This window comes from Capronia epimyces (assembly GCF_000585565.1).
Source record: "Capronia epimyces CBS 606.96 chromosome Unknown aczIQ-supercont1.3, whole genome shotgun sequence".
In the NCBI taxonomy this organism is placed as follows: domain Eukaryota; kingdom Fungi; phylum Ascomycota; class Eurotiomycetes; order Chaetothyriales; family Herpotrichiellaceae; genus Capronia; species Capronia epimyces.
Window position 1 is genome coordinate 2877617 of NW_006912906.1, and position 22528 is coordinate 2900144.

The 22528-nt window shown below is 54.5% G+C and overlaps 10 protein-coding genes across 10 annotated transcripts; 2 read left to right on the forward strand and 8 right to left on the reverse strand.

Annotated features, from left to right (window-relative positions):
- Positions 1 to 462: 462 nt before the first annotated feature.
- On the reverse strand, positions 463 to 1324 carry A1O3_04307 (uncharacterized protein; the record flags this gene model as incomplete). Its single annotated transcript, XM_007734437.1, has 3 exons — positions 463 to 804; positions 973 to 1095; positions 1175 to 1324. 3 exons carry the CDS (start codon positions 1322 to 1324, stop codon positions 463 to 465), a joined length of 615 nt encoding a protein of 204 aa, XP_007732627.1.
- Positions 1325 to 2129: 805 nt separating this feature from the next.
- On the reverse strand, positions 2130 to 4181 carry A1O3_04308 (L-ascorbate oxidase; the record flags this gene model as incomplete). Its single annotated transcript, XM_007734438.1, has 2 exons — positions 2130 to 3818; positions 3900 to 4181. 2 exons carry the CDS (start codon positions 4179 to 4181, stop codon positions 2130 to 2132), a joined length of 1971 nt encoding a protein of 656 aa, XP_007732628.1.
- Positions 4182 to 5072: 891 nt separating this feature from the next.
- Positions 5073 to 6470, reverse strand: A1O3_04309 (oxidoreductase; the record flags this gene model as incomplete). The annotated part of the gene is made up of 1 exon (XM_007734439.1): positions 5073 to 6470. One exon carries the CDS (start codon positions 6468 to 6470, stop codon positions 5073 to 5075), a length of 1398 nt encoding a protein of 465 aa, XP_007732629.1.
- A 449-nt stretch (positions 6471 to 6919) lies between these two features.
- A1O3_04310 (uncharacterized protein) lies at positions 6920 to 7762 on the reverse strand (the record flags this gene model as incomplete). The annotated part of the gene is made up of 3 exons (XM_007734440.1): positions 6920 to 7380; positions 7463 to 7631; positions 7691 to 7762. 3 exons carry the CDS (start codon positions 7760 to 7762, stop codon positions 6920 to 6922), a joined length of 702 nt encoding a protein of 233 aa, XP_007732630.1.
- An 859-nt stretch (positions 7763 to 8621) lies between these two features.
- A1O3_04311 (uncharacterized protein) lies at positions 8622 to 10764 on the forward strand (the record flags this gene model as incomplete). Its single annotated transcript, XM_007734441.1, has 2 exons — positions 8622 to 8992; positions 9042 to 10764. 2 exons carry the CDS (start codon positions 8622 to 8624, stop codon positions 10762 to 10764), a joined length of 2094 nt encoding a protein of 697 aa, XP_007732631.1.
- Positions 10765 to 11167: 403 nt separating this feature from the next.
- Positions 11168 to 13021, reverse strand: A1O3_04312 (uncharacterized protein; the record flags this gene model as incomplete). Its single annotated transcript, XM_007734442.1, has 4 exons — positions 11168 to 11284; positions 11416 to 12426; positions 12528 to 12724; positions 12805 to 13021. The coding sequence occupies 4 exons, from the start codon at positions 13019 to 13021 to the stop codon at positions 11168 to 11170; spliced, it is 1542 nt and encodes a 513-aa protein (XP_007732632.1).
- A 1260-nt stretch (positions 13022 to 14281) lies between these two features.
- Positions 14282 to 15333, forward strand: A1O3_04313 (uncharacterized protein; the record flags this gene model as incomplete). The annotated part of the gene is made up of 2 exons (XM_007734443.1): positions 14282 to 14498; positions 14588 to 15333. The coding sequence occupies 2 exons, from the start codon at positions 14282 to 14284 to the stop codon at positions 15331 to 15333; spliced, it is 963 nt and encodes a 320-aa protein (XP_007732633.1).
- A 1014-nt stretch (positions 15334 to 16347) lies between these two features.
- A1O3_04314 (uncharacterized protein) lies at positions 16348 to 17438 on the reverse strand (the record flags this gene model as incomplete). Its single annotated transcript, XM_007734444.1, has 2 exons — positions 16348 to 16831; positions 16891 to 17438. 2 exons carry the CDS (start codon positions 17436 to 17438, stop codon positions 16348 to 16350), a joined length of 1032 nt encoding a protein of 343 aa, XP_007732634.1.
- Positions 17439 to 17839: 401 nt separating this feature from the next.
- A1O3_04315 (uncharacterized protein) lies at positions 17840 to 18940 on the reverse strand (the record flags this gene model as incomplete). Its single annotated transcript, XM_007734445.1, has 1 exon — positions 17840 to 18940. One exon carries the CDS (start codon positions 18938 to 18940, stop codon positions 17840 to 17842), a length of 1101 nt encoding a protein of 366 aa, XP_007732635.1.
- A 231-nt stretch (positions 18941 to 19171) lies between these two features.
- A1O3_04316 (uncharacterized protein) lies at positions 19172 to 20816 on the reverse strand (the record flags this gene model as incomplete). Its single annotated transcript, XM_007734446.1, has 3 exons — positions 19172 to 19275; positions 19336 to 19473; positions 19529 to 20816. The coding sequence occupies 3 exons, from the start codon at positions 20814 to 20816 to the stop codon at positions 19172 to 19174; spliced, it is 1530 nt and encodes a 509-aa protein (XP_007732636.1).
- Positions 20817 to 22528: the final 1712 nt, after the last annotated feature.

The window sequence follows — 22528 nt, forward strand, 5'->3', positions numbered from 1 at the left end:
TGTTGTATGGCGCCATGTCTCCAGGCTGTGCCATTCAGGCCCTATAGGCATGTAAGATACGAACCAGTTGTGAGCCTAGTGTGTGGTTCAACCGCCCCATAGCTCGAAGCGCTGCAGCTGTTCGGGGAAACAGGCTGCTGTGGGTGCAGATGGTAGAACCGCTCGTTGGCGGACAGGAGCCAGATCATCCATATGGCCTCGGCTTCGTGGATCTGTCGATACACTCTCGCAAGTCCAGGTGGAGCTCTGGAGACAATCTTCAGGGTCGTATAGAGTATTCAAGACCATGCCTCACACGGCCCGTAGTCGACGTGGCATGCATGGTCTTGACCTCCAGGCCGAGAACCAGACCCTCCCTCTGCTGAGAACTACGGTCGACTGTTCTTCCGGCTTGAAAGGCTGACATGACACTAAGCCTGTAAGGCGAGACCTTCCCAATTGCTGTGAGACAAGTTGGTCAAGTCAAGTCGCGCCCCTGAGAGCCATGAGACCGAGGATCTGAACCTCCAAATTCTTCGTTGCGTCCATGTTCTCGCCGTTGGGGATGCCATTGGAAGTGGTGCTGGGCTTCCGTCCTGTCGCCTTGGGGGCGAGACTGGAGATTTTGTACACTTTCCGAATCCGATCGAGATCTGCGGTCGCACGGAACGTGGCGTCGTCAAAAGGACTCTCCTGGCCCTGGACGTGCGTCGATAGATGGCGGCCAACGCTCTCCAACGTGACGTCGGGCGTGGTGGCGACCTTTATGACCAGTAAGTCTTTCGTGGCGTCGGAAACGCCAAACCGCCGGAATGCTTCACCGATCTGTGTGGTTCGGTCAGCTCCCAGGATTAGCAGCCCAGCGGAGATGTAGCAGAGGCCACTACTGCTAGGGGACGATGGATGATGGACGATGGATGATGGATGATGGACGATGGATGATGGATGATGGACGATGGATGATGGATGATGGATGATGACTCAAAGACGTACGTTGTTGTTGGGGCTCAGGCAAAAGACAATCTCCGAGTGGATGTTGCGCGACTTGAGCCGGTGGTTGAGATAGTCGTTGATGGCGCGGAAGACGGCTGCCAGGGCTTGTTTGGTTGAGAGTATCTACGAGATGTGTCAATAATGAATGGTATAAAATCTACCATGGCTGGTATAGCCCAGTGCTATGTCTGTGTGTACTGACCATGCTGGCGTCGATGAAGGCGTACTCGAACTCTGTATTGCCGGCGAGCAACTGCTGCTTGAGACTCGACGCATTTTCGACTTCCCGGTACACGGCGACATAGAGGGTTAGATCAGCCGGCGTGTGCGCCAGGTGGATTGGTTGAAGCATGGCGATCGAGGTCCCGGCGGGCTCTGGAAATACTTCCTACATGTACAGAGTACTGTCGTCGTGTCAATTGCAGTGCCAGTGGTGATGAACTCCAAGTTGAAATATCATTCCTTGGCGCTGTTAGGGAGTACATACTCCGCAGTATTATCTGTACGGGATACTACTACTCTGTACTCTGCGCTCCTCTATATTACTCTATACTCCTCCGTACTAGTACCGCCGCTTTAAGAGCAACGCTCACCCTCGACCCTCTACCAGAGGCTCTACCTTCTAGCCTTTACCCTTTACTCTCTACCCTCTACTGTCTACCCCGACACTTGCCGATTCCTATTGGCGCAAGGGGCGCAAGGGGCACAAATCGACTCGGAAGACAGGGAAGAAGCAATCAGACCAAGGTCACACCGTGTGCTGACCGTGCTTCTATCTGCCAGGGCCAACTATTTGATTATCAACAACCTAGTCAGACAATACTCCACGGATTGCGGAGACGGGAGACCATACAACAATGACCATCATATTAGAGATTTGTCCATTGAGAGATCTCGACCGGGAAGCGCAAGATAGTCTGGGTCACACCGCCCGCGGCTATTTGCAAATGACATACCACTCCTACCAGAACTTACGGCCACCCAATCGTCAGTGATGAAACGAAACCCAGAAGTCAAAAGGTGAGAAAGAGAAGGGTCAAGGCTTCGTCGAAAGAACAATTGCAGTCTAGGGTATCTGACATCAAAGACAATTCCCAGTGCGATTCTACCAATCTTCCGAGGCGGCATTTGAGACTGGCGACACTGGACGGTGACCATCATTCAAAGAACTGCGCGACCCTCACTCCCTTGCCCTCGCTTTGACTCGGACCCTGCCCACCAGTCTTGCCCACGGCGTCACCCCCGTACGTGAAGTACCCGTTCAAACTCCCTTGGACCGGCAGAGTATGGTTTCTAATCTCCTCCGGGGTTCCAAACACCCAAACCGTCTGCTGGCCCATCAGGATATGGTGCAAGATGTGGCAATGCATCATCCACACCCCGACGTTGCGCTCGGTGACCCTGACACGCCAGACACGCCAGCCGTCGACTTCACCCGGGTAGCTGCCCTGGGACGTATACCTGTACAAAAGGGTCGTGTCGCGCCGGGATCCTGGGTACGGTGTTCCTGCCCCTACCCCTGCCCCGGTCCCTCCACCAACCGAGTGCGCTTGCAACAACGCGGAGTGGTTTTGCGGGTCGTAGACCCGTGGCCCAGATCCCATGTCCCAGTACTGTCCGCCGTGGGCGTGCATCGGGTGCGCCCCGTACACGCGGGTCGGAGAGGACGCGGCATTCTGCCAGACAATCTCGACGACTTCGCCGATGCGCGCTGGGTATGTGTTCGACAGAGGGTCCAGCCCGGGACTATCACTGTTGCTGGTTGCCCGGTTGAAGTCGGGAGTGGCGCCGTTGATGGTGCTGTTCTGCAGGATTTGCACCAGATACGGCGTGTGCGCGGTGGGACCGAGCGGAGGGGAGTCGAACCAGGATGCATTGTTCGAGATCATTACTGTATGGCCCGACGTGTTGTTGAGGAACTGTAGGCTCGAAATGATGACCCGGCGAGTCACTTCCGATGAATTCGGCGGTGGATCATAGCCTGCAAACGGGGGGTTTTGGAATCTATATTCCAGCCAGGTTGTCACGTCTGTCGGTAGACTCAGCACAGGTGAAGACGGGATGGTAAGCGTTGTCGGGGTGGCTGGGACCGGGTATGGTCTTCCCGGGGATGGGCCTGGTGGTCTTTGACGCCCACCTTCGACAACATAGTTGACCAGCGCCCATGCCGAAACGGTCCGCTCACCCTGTCGAGTCTCGAGTTGGATCCAGAAGGTCGAGCGGCCTCGCAGTTCGCCCCGACTTTTCGTCTTGAGCAGGAAGCTGAACCGCTGTCCCGAATCGACTTGCATGTAGGAGGTCTCAACCGGATAGACGTACGAATTGTCGGTTTCAATGATGGTCAGGTTGTTGTGGTCTTCGATTCCGAACACGACCAAAGATATCGAGGTGCTGCCAATCAACCGGACACGGTATGTCTTGTCCGGCTCGACATTCATGGTCCACGGCTGGCATGAAGAGTCGGACGAGTTTGGGGTCTGTTGGTTCGGAGCCGTGCCACTCTGGCCGTTCACCAGCAAAGCCGTCGGATCCCCAATCCAGGTAAAGGGGACCCCTGTGAGCTGTGACTCAATGGCATGGTCGTCTTGCGGATAGAGATCGCCAACTTTGAGGATGATTTCGTCGTCATACGGGTAGGGCAGGGGTGAAGTGTCTTTTACTATCAGCGCACCGGAAGCTGTGATTGCTTGAAATCCCACGTGCGAGTGGTAGAAGGAAGTACCGGCCTCGTAGGCTTGCGGGTGCACCTCATAATCGAAGAAATGGCCTGGTGGGATCGGCCATTGAGAAGCCTGAGGGGAGCCGTCTGCGAACGGGGCGGTCGACAGGGACAAGCCGTGCCAGTGCTGCAGTCAGTCAGTCAATAGGTGACAGAAGGGGAATGGATATGGATATGGATATGGATGTCAATGCTCAATGCTCCTTACCATGGTGGTGTTGACCTGGGCGTCATTGTAGACGCGGATCCACGTCGTTCGTTCGGGCTCCAGGTAAATCGGCGGTCCAGGGTACGTGCCATTCACCAGGGTGGAAAGGCGAGGCTGGCAATTCAGTTGGATGGTAGCCACGCTGACTCGAAGGACGATGTCTGGGGTGAAAGTCGCATCGTGCCAGACAGGTCTGGCTGCACTGGTGGAAGACACGACGCAGAAGCAGACAAGAGCACCGACACTGACTCGGAACCGGAGCCTCTGCAGAGAAGAGAGCATGACGGCCAGGCTGTATGTAGGATCTCAGTCTTTGAAATCTCAGTCTTTGATCTCAATCGGAGGGGAGGACGAGGGCGTGCCCGAAGCCATCAAGGATCTGGATCCTGTAGTGATATGATATGGCCAAGGAGGGAGGGCTCTCTTGTAACCTCTCGCACCTTCTCTCACACGAGGATAGGATAGTATGTATGGCTGAACAGTGACCGCGGCATCCAGGCCAGGCATTTCCTGCCGTGGCCCACATTGCAGCGGTCCGGAAGGCTGATCACATATCACATAGTTTGCGGAAGTCCGGAACCGAATGGGCCACGCACGCAATAGCATTACATTACAGATAAGTTTGAGATCCTCGTGGCACCGGAAGGACATAAGACTTTGATGGGTGGGAGGGGTGAATGGTGAATGTCAAAACAAGCCGCACTTGTGGTTGTGTTGAGGAGCAAAAAGGTTCCGAAGGGGACACAAGGCTGTGCTGGACTGGTCAAGATCCCGTCGATCCTGCCACTAGCCGTCTGAGCAAGGGGCGGGTGTGGTCGCGTCACTTGTCACATTTCCAATTTGTCTGCGACCTGCCGGTCGTGTTGGTGGTGTTGTTATCTCGTTGACCCGAGAGCGAGAGTCGTTACGTTGTCTGCGGCCGAGTCAATTGGGAAGAGGGAGGATGAAAAAAAAAGGGGTAAACAAGAGAGAGGCAGGGGTCGATGAATGGGCTCAGGCCAGTCCCTGACCAGGGCCAGACCCAGACCCTGTGCGTACGTGTATCGTGGATCGTGTAGAGTGTATCGGTATCTCAAGCGGATTGCTCCTTTGTATAGGTAGGGTAGGTAGGTAGGTATCTGTCAGGTCATGGCTCTCTATCACGTCCTCTATCCCTCTGATTTCAACGGACCTTCACAGCTTAGGGAATCTCACCCTTAAAAACTGGTTGGGCCACGCAACGTCGACACCCAACTTCCACGCCACCTTCAACACCCACTCGGGCTCCCTCAGAAACTGCCTCGCCACGAGGATGGCGTCCGCCAGGGGCTCCTTGCCACCCTTTGCATCGGTCAGTTCGTTTGCAGCAGCGGCCTCCTCGCCAATGCTGCGGTCCACTCCATGCGCATGGGCATGTCCGTCCTCGACGATATCTCTGGCTTGCTCTGGCTCGGTGATGAGTCCCACGGCGCCGATGAGCAGTTTGAGGTCGGCCGCCTTGATGGCCTGTCGGATCTGGTTGGCAATCTTGATCTGGTAGTCCTTGGAGGCAAACATGTTGACGCGTTGCAACGGATGGTTGCCGCCGCTGCTGACGTCGAGGAAATCCACGCCCAGAGAGGGCAGCAGCCGGGCCAGTTGGATGGTGCTCTCGACATCCCAGCTTCCCCATTTCTCCGCCGGCGCCGTCCCCTCCAGCCACTCTGTCGAGCTGACCCGAAGGAACAGAGGCGTGGTGTCTGGGATGTGCGCGCGGATCGACTGGATGATCTCGACCAGCAGGCGAGTGCGGTTCTCGAAGCTGCCGCCGTACTGGTCGGTCCGTCGGTTGGTGACCGGGCTGAGGAACTGGTGGATGAGGTAGCCATGGGCGGCGTGGATTTCGATCACGTCGATGCCCGCCTCGACTGCCCTCCGCGCACTCTCTCCGAAGGCCTTGACCACCTGTTGAACCTCGGCCACGCTCAGCTGTCTTGGAGGCCAGAAGATCCCGTCCTCGGCCAACCCTTTGCCGTCCCAGGTTTCTTCCAGCCCTCCCATCGGGCCCACCACGTCGTCTGGCCAGCCCCCGACGTCGCGGTCGGAACGGACAGTGGGCCGCTTGGTCTCAACTGCGGCCGCAACCCACGACGCCGAGCTGCTCGCCTTGCGTCCAGCATGGGCAAGTTGGATTCCAGACAGCGCGCCTTGAGACTTGACAAAATCCGACACTCGCCGCACGCCCGCGATCTGCTCGTCGCTCCATAGGCCAGGACAATTCGGCGAGATTCGTCCGTTGGGCTGTACTCCTGTGGCTTCAATGATGACCAACGCCGCGCCCTTGATGGCGTAGTGGCCCAAGGTGGCCACGTGCCAGTCTGTCAGCTTGCCAATGTCGGGCCCAAACGCCGCGGTCGAGTATTGGCACATGGGAGCTACAATGATGCGATTTCTCAATGTCTTGGACCGGATTTTCAACGGGGTGAAGAGTGTCGGGGTGTCGGCGGAGATCTGGGTTGGTGTGCCTGGGTTTGCAATATGAGCAGGCGTGAAATAAGGCAGGTTGGGCACCCCGACGTTCAGCGCCGACGGTTGTTGGGTTGGCGTCGACATGGCTGCGATGTCTACCCAGCGCAAGAGGCACACAGAATGCTGGAACCCCAGTTGTACTGACGATGTTGGCCTATACTTTGAGAAAATGAACGGAACGACAAAAGCGACAGACTCTTGAGCTGGATCGCGAAAGCAGCATCCACCTGGATTCTATTATACCATATTACTTATTCCAGTTGATTTCTAATGAGAGGCAGTTGCATGATGGAGACCGACGCGATAAGCTACTGGAATGCCGAGTAGGGGCCGAGGATGAAGGCGACTGAGGCGAGCTATAGTTCTCCACCTGGCTGATAGCGTGCTGCCAGTGTGTGATGGCTTGATCGAAATGATTGTGGTTTGTAATAATCCTCATGAGACACACATCTCGGATGTACATGGCCTAGGCACGAGACTGCCAGCTTTCCTCGTGAACGGCGAGCAAGATAATTGTATCCGTACTCGTCCCATCACCAGGGTAATTCGAATCCCTCACGATGCCAGAATTTGCCCGTAGCTCCAATCTCTTTCTTGCTGACGATGTTCTGCCACAACTTTCTCGCCGCCTCGTCAGGTTCGACTGTCTCCGGAGGCATCTGCGTCGTGGGCAACAAGTTCGTCCTGACATAGCCAGGATGCAGAAGCATGACTGTAACCCCCTTGTCTTTGAGATCCACGGCCATGCTCTTCCCAATGGAGTTGACTGCAGCTTTGGACGACCGATAGGCATAATGTCCGCCTGTACTATTATCGCCCACAGAACCCACGCGGCTGGAGACGATGGCGATCTTGGGGTTGGAGGCCTTCAGGATGTTGGGGAGTAGAGCTTGTGTCAGAAGCAAAGGACCGAAGGTATTGACCGCAAAGGTACGCTGAAGGATCTCGAGGCTGGTCGTTGTAAGACTGTCGGCTTCTGGCGCTGCAGCGACACCTGGTACAAGGAATCAACCCGCTCCATTCTCAACTTTCATCGCACCATGTAGAATCGGGGGCACAAAGGATTGACATCTAACCTGCAACGTTGAGTAGAAGATCAATTGGAGTGTTATCCAACGAGTCCTTGAACTTCTGAATCGACTCAGGAGAGGTTACATCGACCACTGCCGTGTGGCATTTTCTAGACTCAAGAGCCTGGAGACCTTCGCCCCGATCTCGGTCGACGGCGTACACTATGAATCCCACCTGGGTGTCATCTTGCTGAGCCTTGATGTCGGAAGGAGTCACCAGGCGGTAGTGCTGACCTCGTCGCACAGTATTTTGGCAAAGGCATGGGCAATGCCGCTGTTTGCCCCGGTGACGACCGCAGTAGGCATTGGGTTCTTGGTTTTGGCTTCGGGGTCTTCCTCGAGGCACCGCAGGATAGTGTGGTCTGTTGGCGGTCAAATGCTACAGAGCCAGAGTAGAGAGACAAGTCTGTTTGGAGCGCCTAGGAGGAGTACGTACATCCATACGTACCTACGGGTCCTGGGTACTGTCATTCCGGGGGACTGGCGTAGGTGCTGGCGGGGAGGCGCGGTCGGCAGGAAGAGAAGAGGGGCAACTCGAACGCCTCCGGGCCTCGTAAGCCACCCGCTGCAGCTACGGAGCAGGGGACTAGGAGGACTCTACGGAGTGAGCACGGAGTACAGTACGTACTGTAGCAGTGTACAGTGGGGACTGTACAAGCTCGATTGGGGGATTGTCTGGCTCTGGGCACTGCTCGGCGCTCGCAGCTGAAACTCGCAATCTTTGGGCCTTAGGCTACTATCTGACCCTGAAGTTCCACCCTCTGGGCACCTCCCGGGTAGTTGAGAGGGTGGCTAGGGCCAACTTAGGGCTTGGCTGTAGGCACGGTCGCCGTCGGTCGGCCCTGGAAGTTCAGCATGGACCGCTTGGCTGGGAGGCTAATGGGAAAAAAGAAAATTGACGCTGAGTTGCGCCTGCACTATCGTCTAGACGCCCAAGATGGCGAGATACGTAGCACGACTCCGTCCTTGCAGCCGAGAGTGCTTTCTGCCTCTTTTGTCCCCTCGTCCTCGTCGTCGCATGCATTGCATTCGCTACCTCTCGAGCATTCAATGATCGATATCATCAAAATTCCTATCGCTGGCTGAGTAATGCCCGAAGAACCGCCGGCCGCCCTCCTCGATCTCCAATCCGCCCGTGACACCTGCGTCTACTCCACGTGGGGGAATGCTTCAACTGTTGCCCAAGTCTCTCGCAGCCAAATTCGACCATCCATCAACGTCGGCATCTCATGAACGCCACTGGAGTACAGGCTCTGCCAGTAGCGATGGTCTCCTCGATCCCGTCGGATCACCACGGGCGCGACGGGCTCACCGACGCCAATTGAGTCGTCCCAGATTCCAGCCTCGAAAGGCGATATGGTCGACGGCAGCCATTGCCTTGTTGATCGTCGTCGGCCTATTGTGGTCGGTCGAGCCGACACCTCTGTCACAACAACGGCCTGATGTTCAAGCACAAGAAGAGCAGGGACCTATACCAATCGGCCAGTCGCGAGATCGTAATGGAAGAGAGGTCTTCTGGTGGGAACAGTTCGATTTGTGAGTGCTACCACTGTGAGCGCTAGTCCCCTTCTAATAGATCTCACAGGCTCCATGGCTTCTACCGTGGTCGCAGGAACATTGTCCCCTTCTGGCAGTACGTCCCTGAGCAACAAGCCGACTCAGTTGATCCCTTCGACCCTGGCCGTCACAATGATGGCGACTTGATCGCGGCGCCCTCTTTGGTCCCGTCGAATATGGAGATTTGCTACATAAATGAGGAGAGAGGCATTTTGCCGCCCACCATATCTGCAAGACAAGGCCTCCCACAGGGAATGCCAGCACCTCTATTTGGCTCTCAGGAAGAGCTCGGGATCAACAATCAAATCTGTTATGACCGAATCAACCGGTATGCTCCGTACGGCTTGGGCCTTCCCCAGGATCAGGGTGGTTTGGGTCTGAGTGGGGAGGGTGACAATCACGGCCTTGATCATGTGCATCCCATCGACTGGCGCCCTGTCAAATGGCACCGTGCACAGCAACAGTGTCTTAAGAAGAACAAAAACCAACTCAAATCCCGGACTGCCTTTGTCGTTCGTACATGGAGCACTTACAAATACACCGCATACGATATCACGATGCTCAGAGCTCTTGTCAGCGAGCTTGCTTTGACTTCTAGAGGTCAATATACGGTTCATTTTCTCATTCACGTTCAGGACGATACTATTCCAATCTGGGCTTCTCAGGATCTTTATGACCAGACTCTCAAAGACAGCCTGCCGGAAGAATTCCAGGGCATGGGCGTGCTCTGGTCTGTGGCACAGATGAAGTTGATATATCCTCCGCCATTTCCTGAGAGCATTGTCAACTTCTCCGGGGGCGACATTTACGAGGCTTATCGATCCTTGCATTTTCCAATGCAATATTTTGCATCCCGACACCCCGAATATGACTATTTCTGGCATTGGGAAATGGACATCAGAATTACCGGACACTATCATGAGTTATTGCACCGGATCACATCATGGTCGGAAAAGCAACCACGAGAGTATGCATGGGAACGGTCGTCCAAATTCTACATTCCTTCGCTGTACAACAATTCTTACGAAACCTACGCGCAATCCGTCGTTGCAGAAATGAAAGCCTCCAAGAAAGCCCCCATCTCAGGACCGCAGCTACCAGCTGAGCATCTCTTCAACATTCCACCGCAGCAGACCCCTTCAAATTCGGACGACATAACAGATCTCATCACTTTTAATCCACTCTTCGACCCAACCCACACTCTCTGGGCCTTTCGTGACGACATCACCGGCTACAACGTTGCTGCAGACGGCCGGCCGCCCTCTCGTGCCGCGCTCATCACTGCCTCTCGAATGTCTCGGCGACTCCTTCTGCTCATGCATGAAGAAACTTACCGCCACAAACATACCATGTTCCCAGAAATGTATCCCGCCTCGATTGCGTTGCACTATGGTCTCAAAGCGATCCACGCCCCGCTTCCAGTGTATTTTGACCGCCATTGGCCTGCCGCCCACGTCAACGAGATCTTCAACAATGCGCCCCTCAGTGAAGCGAGTAAACATGCAGGTATGGACCACGGGAATGGATACTTTCATGGTGAGAACGGGAGCGTGTTTGGACCTGGGGAACACGTGTTCAGGGGCTCGACGTACTACTCCAACGCCGGGTTTGCGGGGTATCTATGGCGACGATGGTTGGGAAAAGAGAACGGCAATAATGAGATCCAATGGGAATCTGAGGGCGGCTCGGGTGGTGGAAGGATGTGTTTGCCCATGATGGTCTTGCATCCCATCAAAAATGAGCGACGATAATTGTGAGGATATGAATGATTTGTTGATTACCGTCGGGGCCTAAGGGCAGGTGTCAATATAGATGGCTGGTTATTTTGGCAGTCCTTTTCTGTTTAACTAGACAACTTCTATAAGAGATATGGGATTTGTATAATGTAAAGTTATATACTTGTTCTCGGGAGACGTAGATATAGTACATGAGAAGGCTGTTTATCCGGGACGCTTTCGTACGACACGGAACCCCTTTGCGAAGGCCTACATGACGTTCAATGGTTTGCACGGTAACGGAGCACTGGAAGGAGAAGGAGAAGGAGAACCGGAAGCGAGAGCGAGAGCCTGAGAGCATAACTGCTGTAATGAAGCTGTCCTGGATGTATTGGGCGTGGCTTCTAGTATCTAGTACCTAAGGTAGTAGTCTGTAGTACTAGTGTTGTCTCGGCCAAGCCGTGAGAAACATGTCCTTCTGGACGTGCACGCCGTGGCCATAATGCACGATGCCCTTGAGAGGGTTGGAGATGGCCCAGTCGAAGTTGCGGATCAACTGGAGTTGCAGTCATGAGGTTAGTTTGGTATGCGTGAAAATCAACCGACCCAATCCAAAGCGCAACAACAACAACGGGACCATGACATGCGGCAGAAAGAGGAAAGAGAGATGTGTTCTAGTCTGCTTACCTCGACAAACACCTTGTGCAGCTCGACCATGGCGATATGCTTACCGAGACACTCATACCTGCCGGCGCCGAAGATGGTGTGGACGGTGCGATCGTAGAGGGCGCGGGTGGCCGGATCGGCGTCGACCCAGCGGTCGGGACGGAAGACGTCAGCGTCGTCGCCGAAGATGTCCTTGCGTCGACACATGGCGGCGTCGCAGAGGCCGACCTCGGTGCCCTCGGGGAAGTAGATTCCCTTGATGGTGTCGCCGCCCGGCGGGGCAAGTTTGGACTTGAGCCCGAACAGCGGCGGATACATGCGCAGGCCTTCCCAGATGCAGGCCTGGAGGTAGGGTAGCTGTCTGGCCTGGGCGTAGGTGACGACCGGGTAGGAGATGTCGCCGCGGTCAACGGCGGCGTCGATTTCGGCGCGCAGCTTGGCATACACCCCGGGGTTCGAGAGCAGCAGGTACATGGTGGTGCGGATGGTAGAGGTGGTCGACTCGGCCCCGCCGATGATCTGCACGTACGCTTCAACCTCGCACTCGAGTTGGTTCAAGCCCTTGCCGACCATGTGGCCCAGCATGTCGCGCCTCGTCGTACCGGCCACGCTCGCTTTGGCGCCACCGCCACCGCTGCTGGACTGGTCGCCGGCAAACCGCTCGGCCACGGCGTCGTGCGCGATGCGGAGGATGGGTCCGATGCCGAACTCGTCGCTGTCCTTGGGCGCCGCCAGCCAGCGGAACAGTGGCGAGTAGAATACCCAGCGGACGAAGGCGTGGTTACTGGCCAGCTCCAGGGCTGACAGGAACGCCGTGCTAGCCTGCGTGTAATTGTAGATATCGCGGTTCGCCTTGACGTATCCGAAGGGTTGCCCAAACGCCACGGCGCTGAGCACGTCCAGCGTGAAGAATTGAGACGTGATTGATATATCCATGGCCTTGCCGCTATATGTCGTCTTGATGAGGTTGACAAAGTCCACCACTATCTTGTCGGTTTCCGGCTCGATTGTGTCGATGTCGCGCCCAATGTACTAGACAACCAAGTCAGCAAGTGGAAGAAGCCGACCGGGCCAACGCCGCGCACGTCGCGCCTTGAGAGACGGATATTCAAGGAGGTCAAAGGTCAACGTACTGCCCCTATCATCTTGGCTCGTAGATCGGCGTGGTGCTTTTCGTCCTTGGTGGAAAAGACCGAGTCTTGCCTCGGATCGTGTCTCATGGCATCATACCAGTCAGCACGACTCCACGCCGACCGAGGCGCGCTGATGTGTCTGATGATGTCTGCATCATCGGTGATGACCAGATTCGGGCCAAAACGACACGGGGATCCTGTTCCAGGGTGTCAACTCAACTGCTAATGGGTCGGGTGAGGTGTGGTGGTTTGACGACGAAGAAAGTTCATGAGTTACCATATTTCTGCAGCGCCTCGTACTCGGAGATGTGGAATCGGTGGCGCACAGATTGCCAGAAGATGTAGATTCGAGAGACAGCTGCCAGCGGAGGTCCTTTGAACTGCCGGAGCTTGCGGTAGTTGACAACGGCCCCCACGACGAGGTACAGCACCAGAAGAGCGGCCAGCCCAGGAATCAAGCGTGGAGAGGTCAACAGGCCAAGGAGAGTGGCCATGATGTGAAGAGGTGCCAGCCGTGCAAAAGCAATCTAGAAGTTTAGACGGTAGGATGGATATAGAGCTGAGGGAGTCCAACACACTCCGCGCTGATCGCTGATCGCTGATGGGATTGTTAGCACTACGGCCTGGTAGCGAGTAGCGTACGGATACTCTGTACGGAGTACTCTGTAGACAGTAGCGGCGCCACGTCAGAAGTGGCAGATGGTGCGTATAGGCAGGTACCTAGGTAGGTGTTAGGTACGGGTACGGGTACTCCCTACGGAAGATTCGGTACACATCCGTATCCGTACACTGACAGTACTACTGGGCAGTAGTTAGTAATTAGTAGTTGTTCCAGCGGGCATGGGCTGTAACGTCCGCATAAACAGCTGGCAGGGCAGATGGCCTTAGCCTTGGGGCCGGCGCGGCGCTGGTGAGGCCACAAGGACGGAGTGCAGAGTATCCGTACAGATAGTGTGTCCGTCTGTTTGTCGGTACGGAGTACAAGATCAGACCAGCATTGATTACCTAGCATGTGTTGAGCAAGCGAGGGTGGAAGTGGACGTGGGAAAAGAGTTGAGCCAGGCACCTACCAGGAGCTACGATGGCCATTGCCACGTGACCGCATCTTGGTATTTAGTGACTTCTTTGCTAGTCCGCGCTAGGGTATTAGCGTCGCCCTAAATAGATTAGTCTCGCACTTTATGGCCATTTGGCATTCTCTGCCAAAATCACCCTACTACGCTACTAGGTGCCTGCTGTTCTCCGTCTGAATGGGAGCGCCAGCCACCTTTGGCGACAACCCCCACATACGGTCTGGGCTCCCTCACTCTCCCGCACCGCCCACCGCCCACCGCCCACTGCTGCCCACCGCAGTTAAACCTAACGCTCGTGTTGCAAGCCTAAGGCCAATGGGCCCATGCATCAGAACATCACTAAGGTACTGAATACGGATCCCGTACCTTTAATGATGTAGGTGTCCATCTTCCGCCACCTCCTCTCTCCTCTCACGTCTTTGGCCTGGACTGTTAGGCATGCAGCTAGCACTCTTCAAACAACGGCGGCCCATCCCCATGACATGCCACTGTCGACTGACGCAGCCGGCAGTGCGACCATGAGAAAATTCGTTTCCTTTTGACGTCGCGGGCGCCTCCCAATCCACTAGTAATTTCTTCCAGATCTGGGCTGTTTGCCCCGACCGAGATCAAGTTCAAATCGAGATCCAGTCGAGATAAAAGAGTCAGGGATTGGATTTCTGGACCTTAGCGCCGCCCTTCATGGCAAGGCCTAACGTGTCGGAGGCACCGATCGAGCCGCTGCACGCCACAGACTACAGTGACACCGACTCCGGGTTTGACGAAAAGAGCTTGTCGACCGCGTCGTTGAGTTCCAGCATCTATGACTACGAGCAACAATACGGGCGCACTTATCATGCATACAATGCTGGCAAATATGTCATTCCCAACGATGAAGGCGAGAAAGAACGCATGGATGGTACGCCCCCTGGTCTTTTCTTCTCTACCCTTGCCCTTCTCTTCCTTTGCCCTCCAGACGCTTGACCCCCAGCTGACCGGACCAACAAGTCCACTATCACAGTCTCAGGCTGACATTCGACAACAAACACTTCTTTGCACCCATCACGGATCCAACCTCCATCCTGGATGTTGGCACAGGGACTGGGATCTGGGCTATGGATGTCGCGGACGACTTTCCAGGTGCAGCTGTGCTAGGCACCGACCTGTCGCCCATCCAGCCAACTTGGGTCCCACCAAACCTTGAATACCAGGTCGCCGACGCCGACGAGCCCTGGGATATGGACAATCGATTCGACCTCGTCCACACGCGGTTTATGAACGGCTTTTCCATCAAGAGCTGGCCATTCTTCTACGAACAGGCTTTTCGATCACTAAAGCCCGGGGGCTGGGTGGAGAACCAGGAATTCGACTTCAACTATGCCTCGGACGATGGCACTCTCAACCCGGACGGGCCCGTCAAGGCGTGGGAGAAGCTGTGGAGCGAAGGCATCGCCAAGTTCGGTCTGACTGGCAAATGCGATCCCGAACTCATGACGCGGCAAATGCGAGAGGCCGGCTTCATCAACACAACCATCATCCCATTCAAGCTGCCCGTCGGACCTTGGCCCAAGAACGGGCGTCTTCGACAAGCCGGGGCGTTGTTTATGCGAGGGCTGCTCGACGGCCTCAGCGGCCTAAGTCTAAAAGTATTCACTGGCGCCCTTGGTTGGACTCCTGAAGAACTCGAGGTTTTACTAGCCGATGTCAGGAAGGAATGGATGAGTCGAAGCACGCACAGTTATCTTCCCATGTGAGTCTGGTTCAGCGAGTATGAAGATCGTGAAAACGGCTATACTGACATCGTTGCCAGATTCGTCGTCTACGGACAGAAGCCACCCGTGGTACCCGACAAGGAGAGTGCCGCTAAGCAGTAACTGCTCCTTTACCCTCCATTCCCCCCAACGCATAGAAGTACGCCTAGCGGGTTCTCAACCAAAAGTCCATTTCCCTCTTTGCCTCATGCGCTCCATAGTTTCTGTACATCTATATTTTGGCATTGCAAGGAGAGCCTGCTCACTCATGACCACGATTTCATTGCAAGGAGAGCCGGCTCACTCATGACCACGATTGTTACTGTAACGAGAAAGAGAGGTTTGATCATGCCCTAGACTGGCGTTGTTAAGTTGTTGTTAAGAGATACCGGAACTCTATAGATCACGTCTCTTACGAAAATGAAATCAAAATTGGAAACTAGAATCAACACAACATTACATCACATCACATCACATCACATCACATCCCATCTGATCTGATCTAACTCACATGTCATGTCAGGAGCCGTGCTTGGATCAAGAGCAAGAGCAATTCAACGCATAGATACACCTCTCATCTGCGATGGTATGCCAACACCTAGGCTCACCTGGCCACCGTACGCGGTGAGGCTCTTTAGGTTACGCTTCCCAGTCCCAGTGCTCCCAGGAGACACGGGACTTGCACGCCGAGGTATGAAGTTTCTCGAGTGGAATATTCATATATTTTCAACTGTTTTTGTTTCTGGTCTTGGTAATTATACAATCTCCGTTCCGCTCAATGCCGCTACGAGACGCCAGCCCTGTGGCTCTGCAAAGCTCACCGCCCTGCTTGATCAAGACCATCCTGAAAGTCGGTCCCCATCTAGCGCGGTGAGTTGTTGTTGAACGCCTGCGAGCTCTTCAGGTGGCACTTAGGTGGCACTTTTGTTGTAGGAGTGGACAGGTTCCGGAGTGGACAAGTTCAAACACCCGTCAATACCTCCAGTGTGCAATCTATCTTCCAGACCGGACCACGATTTATCTCCTGTTGTTCTGCCTCATGGCCAAAATCTGAACCATCCGGATGAAGATGTTCAAAAAGTCCAGTTCCAGGCTGACGCTCTCATTCACAACGTCCTTACTCACCAAGCCACGCTCACTCATGCGAGCGTGATGAAGGATCTTTTGAACATCATAGAGCGTAAAGCCACCAAACACCGCAAGACCACCGTACAACCAGATGTTTTCAGTCCAAGCCAGCGTTCGGACAGCCGTGGCTGGAAGTACGAGAGGCGCAAACCCAGAAATGGCCACAACTGCAACACCAGCAAGCAGCGGGCCACCAAGGTACAAATACTTCTCCTGCTTAGCAGTGGCACCGACAAAGGCAATGCTGCCCATCATGCCAACAGTGTATAAACCGGCGCGAGCCAGGATGGCGGGGGACATGAACATGAGAGGTGTGAGGATGGCAGCTTGAGTGACGTTGAAAGCGGTCCAGAGGGCATACTTTTGAATGTAGCTGTGAGTCACATTAGAATCTGGGTCTGTTCCAAAAGAAATGAACTTCTCGAAACTTACTTGTCCGGATGTGTGTAAAACGTGCCGTACATAGTCCCGATGCTCGCCACAAGAGATACTCCCATAACCAGCCACGGATTTGTCGCCATCAGTCGGTAGCTCCAACCATTGGCATGTAGCGTCCGAGCGGCAAGCGCAATTATACCAACTCCCAGTCCAGTGTGCAGAAATGTTTGATTCAGGTATTCGCGTTCAAATGGAGGCATACCGCCATCCTCGCGAGTTTCCCGGTTGAAGATCAAGTTGGTGGCGACAATGGTCCCACCCAGCAATGCAGCGCCGTATAGAAGTCGTTGTGTCAAATTTCCGCGCGCCGCCGGGTTGGCAGGTTGGTAAGAAGGAGTCTGATAGCCGCGTTTGAAGCCATCACGGAGAGCGGCGGACTTCAAAAGAGATTGAGCGCTGGAGGCGGTTGGTCGAGTGTTGAAGAAGGCATTTGGTGAGTTCGAACCGGAGGAATGAAAAGACCGGAGCAGGGTGGAAGGCTTGCTGAATGGTTTGAAGACGTTCGAGGAGACCGCAAACGGCCTCCTGAGAATGAACGACATGGTGATGACAATCCGAGAGGAAGCGGGAGGAGAAGGAGGACGTTGTTGGGCTGAATGAGGTGGTGAAAAAGAACAAGAGCGGCACCGCAGGCAGTTATACAGCTGCGCAGTGCGCGGTTCATTGCCATCGCCGTCTTTCGAGAATGACGTCGAATCTAGCTTAGTGTGCACGGCTGGTGATTGGCCACAGAGAAAACCCGAAGCCATCACGTGCACCCGGCGGTAAGTCTGCAAAATCCGCCTACTCCGTACTCCGTACATATTAGGTATTGTTCGATATCATCCATCCCATCCTATCCTGCTCTCGTCTCACCCGGACCGCGATAGGATGTAATGATCATATCAGAGCAGGCTGTGGCCCTTACGCCTCTACCCTATACAGCAGAATATGTGATGGTTCACTATACGGATTTCCACCCCTTCAGAAATGACAGCACATTGGCCCCCAGATGTTCAATCACGTAACCCCCCTCAAGCAGGATCAGGGCCGGCACATCCTTCAGCTTCCGCCGTATGGTTTCTGCAATTGTCGCGTAATCCTCCGTATGGATCTGGAAATGTCCCAGCGGATCCGAATGGTACGTGTCAAACCCCAGGCTCACGATGAGAAACTCCGGTTTGAAATCGAGCAAGTGCTGCAACGCCTGCTCCAGTTTCTCCATGTACTCTTCCACGGAACTGCCGACTTTGAGTGGGAAATTAATATTCGCCCCCTCACCAGCACCAATGCCACACTCGTCCTCGGCACCAGTGTAGTACGGAAACTCGTCTTCCCCATGAATACTTACGTACAAGACTTTGGGGTCGGCATAGAATATCTCCTGGGTGCCGTTGCCGTGGTGGAAGTCAATGTCGAGAATCCCGATCTGAGCGTCCGAGTGACTAGCTCGCCATGTACTTGCGGCCAGAGCGGCGTTGTTGATGTAGCAATAACCTCCGGCTCGCCGGCCATCACAGTGGTGACCTGGAGGTCGACAGAGTGCCAGTACAGTGTCAACATCGGAGCCAGATGCGTTCACAGAGAATCCTGACAGCATGTCTGTCCCTTCATAAGCGAGATTTGCAGAGGCAATGATAGCCTGGTAGCTTTCTGACATGATACCGGAGCTCATATCGAAAGCGTAGTATCCGGCTCGGGCAAAAGGGTCTCTAGGTGGTCGCATGGGTTTGCCTGTGCTGGTGGGCAGCCAGAAACACTCGGGCATGACATGGCCGTCTTGCTCGATCAGTCCTGCTGAGACCCATTCGTCGTGCACGTCTCGGAGATGCTCTAGGTAACCATTGTGGTGACTTTCCGAGATGACCCTGAACAAACGTGCCTTCCCTTCTCCTCTGTCGCCCGAGCTGGCCCGGATCGTGCAAACATCATGCTCGGAGATACGCAGCGATTTGAGGATGGCCTCAAGGCGTTTCGGGGACTCCAAAGCAGGGATCAGTTTGGACCCTAACAGTTCAACGGTTTGGTGGAGAAGCGTGTCAGGGTCGAAGAGGACCACCAGCATCTTGAAGAATGTCTCCGGTCTGAATTCGAGCTGCGAGCATTGCAAACTCCTTAGTCGGTGCGCAGTCGCGGGAGAAAGTCCCCGTGGAGGTTGAAGAGTTGTGCGGCTGATATCGATAATAACAAATAATAATATGCCTCCTTCCGTCTCTAGCCTCGGGAAAGTCACCCTGCGTGCACGTGATATCAGGGCCTGAGTCTGCTGCTCGTCCGCTTTCCCAATCGTTGCTGTTCAATAGTTGGGCGAATATATATTGTCATACACGGAGGCCTGCACGGGGAGTGACGATCGGTGAGGCCCAGCTGCTGCAGACTGGCCCATGTCTCTTCTGCTCTCTACATGACGTGACATGTCAGCCAGGACCTGACCAGAGTAGTCAGTTGTCGCATACTCACCCTCTTTCAGCATCTGTTCTAGCACTGCGTTTTTCTGTCGGAGTTTGCTACAAGTGTCCCGCATGCTTTGGAATGCCCGCTGTTGGGATTTTGCAAAGTTTTCCAACACCACAGCCATTTTAGCCTTGAATACTTGTCCTAGAAAACAGAAGTCAGCATGAGAGCAAGCCTAGCGGGAGTGGGAAGCTTGTACCGGGCTGGTCAAGACTTGCAGCTAAATTTTCCGCAAACTGATCACCATATTGCTGATGGCCGAGGCTCCATAGAGCGGTACTATGAACAGCCCTGGTGTACTCGTCCACAAGTGGCATCACATCGCTATGTAAAGGTCCATTATCCGATACTGATAGATCTGGACCCGGTTCCGGCATATCCGGCAGGTTGGGGAAAGGCAAAGTCTCAGGTGGAGGCAGCATCATTGTAGGGTCGGGTTCTACCACGTCAAAAGTGATTATGGGTAGGTTCAAGTTCATTGAGTCTAGTGCATTTGGCGCTGGTTGAATCTGTGGCCCAGTCCCAAAGATTTGCTGGTCGGGCAGGATGTTATCAGAGAGGACGCCAGGATTGGTTTCCATACCGTTTCCGGACACGGCGAAGTGGTCGAACCCTGTAGATATGGACATTGTATGGCCACTGATTGGATAACTCAAGGAAGGGTCATTCGGGTCGAGCGAATATTGAGGGTTCGGGTTTTGGAGATCATCTCCCACCAGCCCCTGAGTCAACAGAATATCGTCCGCGAAAGCTTGATATTGGTCTGGTCCATCTCCCAAGTCAAACTGTGCGGCCAGGTCAGAGAGTTGGGTCTGAGGCCACTCCTCACTATTATCCACAGTGAGGAGGATTTCAGGTTCGTTCGCTTCACTAGCAGCCGGGGGGTTCTCCTCGCGAAGATAATGCAGCTGAATTGGCTCGTCCTGGTCGCCAGAAGCGGGCGTGGCAGCAATATTGAAACCGCCGCTACTGGGTGGATGTAGCAATGCAGGATTTGAGAGCTTGAGATTGTATGTTTGGTCTGTTACCGTGTTGGACGGGCCAGGCTGATGTTCGTCCTTGATGTTCGGGGTCGACCTGCCAGTGAAAGACTGGGACCTGGACCTGGACCTGGAACGACTGACTTCTCGACGAGCAAATCGCCGCAGGTTGCGGTCATCATGAGGATGAAGATTGCCATGCTCATCCGTACGCGCTCGAGGCCTCCGACCTGGGCGGCCGATATCGAAGATTGATTTGCCGGTTTGCGCGATTTGTTGCAACCTGTCATCCCGGCTTGAGTACTTGGTGAACCCCCACTGCTTGATTTTGCGCTCCCACTGCCGCGGAGTGGCGTCGAAATCGAAGTGGTCTTTCATGTACTGCGCGGCGTCTTTCCTGGTCATGTTATGATCGATGTAGCACTTGCGGAAATTCTCCTTCTGGGCGTCCCAGTCTTTTTCGTCATGGGTGATATCGAAGGCCTGCGATTCGTCTTCGGACGCCATCGCCACGATTGAAGTGGTAACAAGATCGATGATCAGTCCGAACTGTGTCGCAGTCTGACCTTGGGTCGGCTGCCACGTGAGGTTGGTTTCGTCAGCTAGCCGAAGAAAAGTCGTCTCCGTTGCTGTTGCTGTTGCTGTTGCTGGAACAGGAGCAGATCAATAACGAGATGGAAAGAGTTCAAGCCATAGATGACGATGTGTGGCCCATCTTATCATTGTGATTTAATATTCAGCCGAAGTCAGGCGCTAATAACGCATGTGCTGGTCACAATAAACCAGGACATCAGGCATAGGTAGTTGGTATCCGTCCCCCGGGTGTTTCGGCCCCAATCACTAGCATCGGTCACGGTGGGGGGCCGCTGCGGCTGAAGCGTCGGGAGCTTTGTCTGGCCGGCGCGATCCAGGTCCAGGCTCAGGCTCAAGCTCAACAGGCAGCGGACCAAGCGCCTAACATAAGGGCTTAGGGGCCTTAGAGCCTATAGTATCCGTACTCCGTTCGAGTACGAGTACTGACAAGGAGAAGTGGCTGATGGCGCGTTGGCGGCTGTGGCTGTGGCTGTGGCTTGTGGCTAGTGGCATGGCCGGGCCTCCTTAGCCAGCATCATAAGAAGTGATATGCCCAACCGTAGCCGATAGCATCCTGCAACGGTGGTTACGGGGAAGTATTTAATCCACCATCTACCGGCTGCTACAGCTACAGTCCTCTGTAACTCCCAAATCCACGTCCCAATTCCCCTCCCACCATCAACCAACTAACACGCACAATGCAGCAATTGCTCCTGGGCATGGGCCTCGACATAGTCAAGCTGAAGCTTAGTGCATCTGCCTACTAGGACTGAGGTCGGTGGTTGACATCATGTCTCTCCGCGTTTGACCTCGACCTCGACCGTGAGGCCAGAGCGCCCAAATCCCCCTACCCTGCTTCATCGCACTCTTGGGCAACAATGACCGCCCAATGCTGAACCAAGATGAGTCATTTATGTATGGTGAATTCGTCGCACGGCTGCATCTCTCCTCATTATGGTGGTGTTTCCTTCTCGTCTGTCATGGTATATGGTCTCGCCACTCCCCCATAGCATTGTCGTTCGTTGGTTGATTGATAGATCGATTATCAGATCTCCTCAGATTTCTTACTACATAGGTAATAGCAGCGTCACGCGAGACTGACGATGAACACTTGGAAGGTTATCCAATTACTCCTGACTACAGCTCGGAGCCATGTCATTTCCGCCGTTGTGACCTTGGTGTACGCCGTTTCCAATCTATGTGGCACTTTCTTTACCCCAATGTTGAGATGTGAGTATTGATGGCTGATTTGCTGCGTTCAGGCTTGTGCTAACACTACTTCAGTCTTTGGGTATCGTAATCCTGAGCCTACCCTGCCCGTCCACAACAACGCGAGTCCGGCTCTCTCTGAGCCTTCAGCCTCGAGTACAAATACAAACCCATCATCCGGTCGATCGACGCCGGTGTTCTCTCCACCCGGTTCACCGCCCCCTATAATGGCCTCCAATGATCCACAAGACTTTCCGGGGATTGGTGGCATATTTCAGGAACGTGGCTCTAGGTGTTGATGAATTCGGACTTGTTAATTGGATCGATTCGTGTTGGTTCTTCAATCGGGTGTCTAAGCTCGTCGTGGTGTTGGATGGAGTGGGATTTTGGTACAAAGTGCCTCTGACTCCCCGTTTTCTGAGCATGAGGTCATAGTG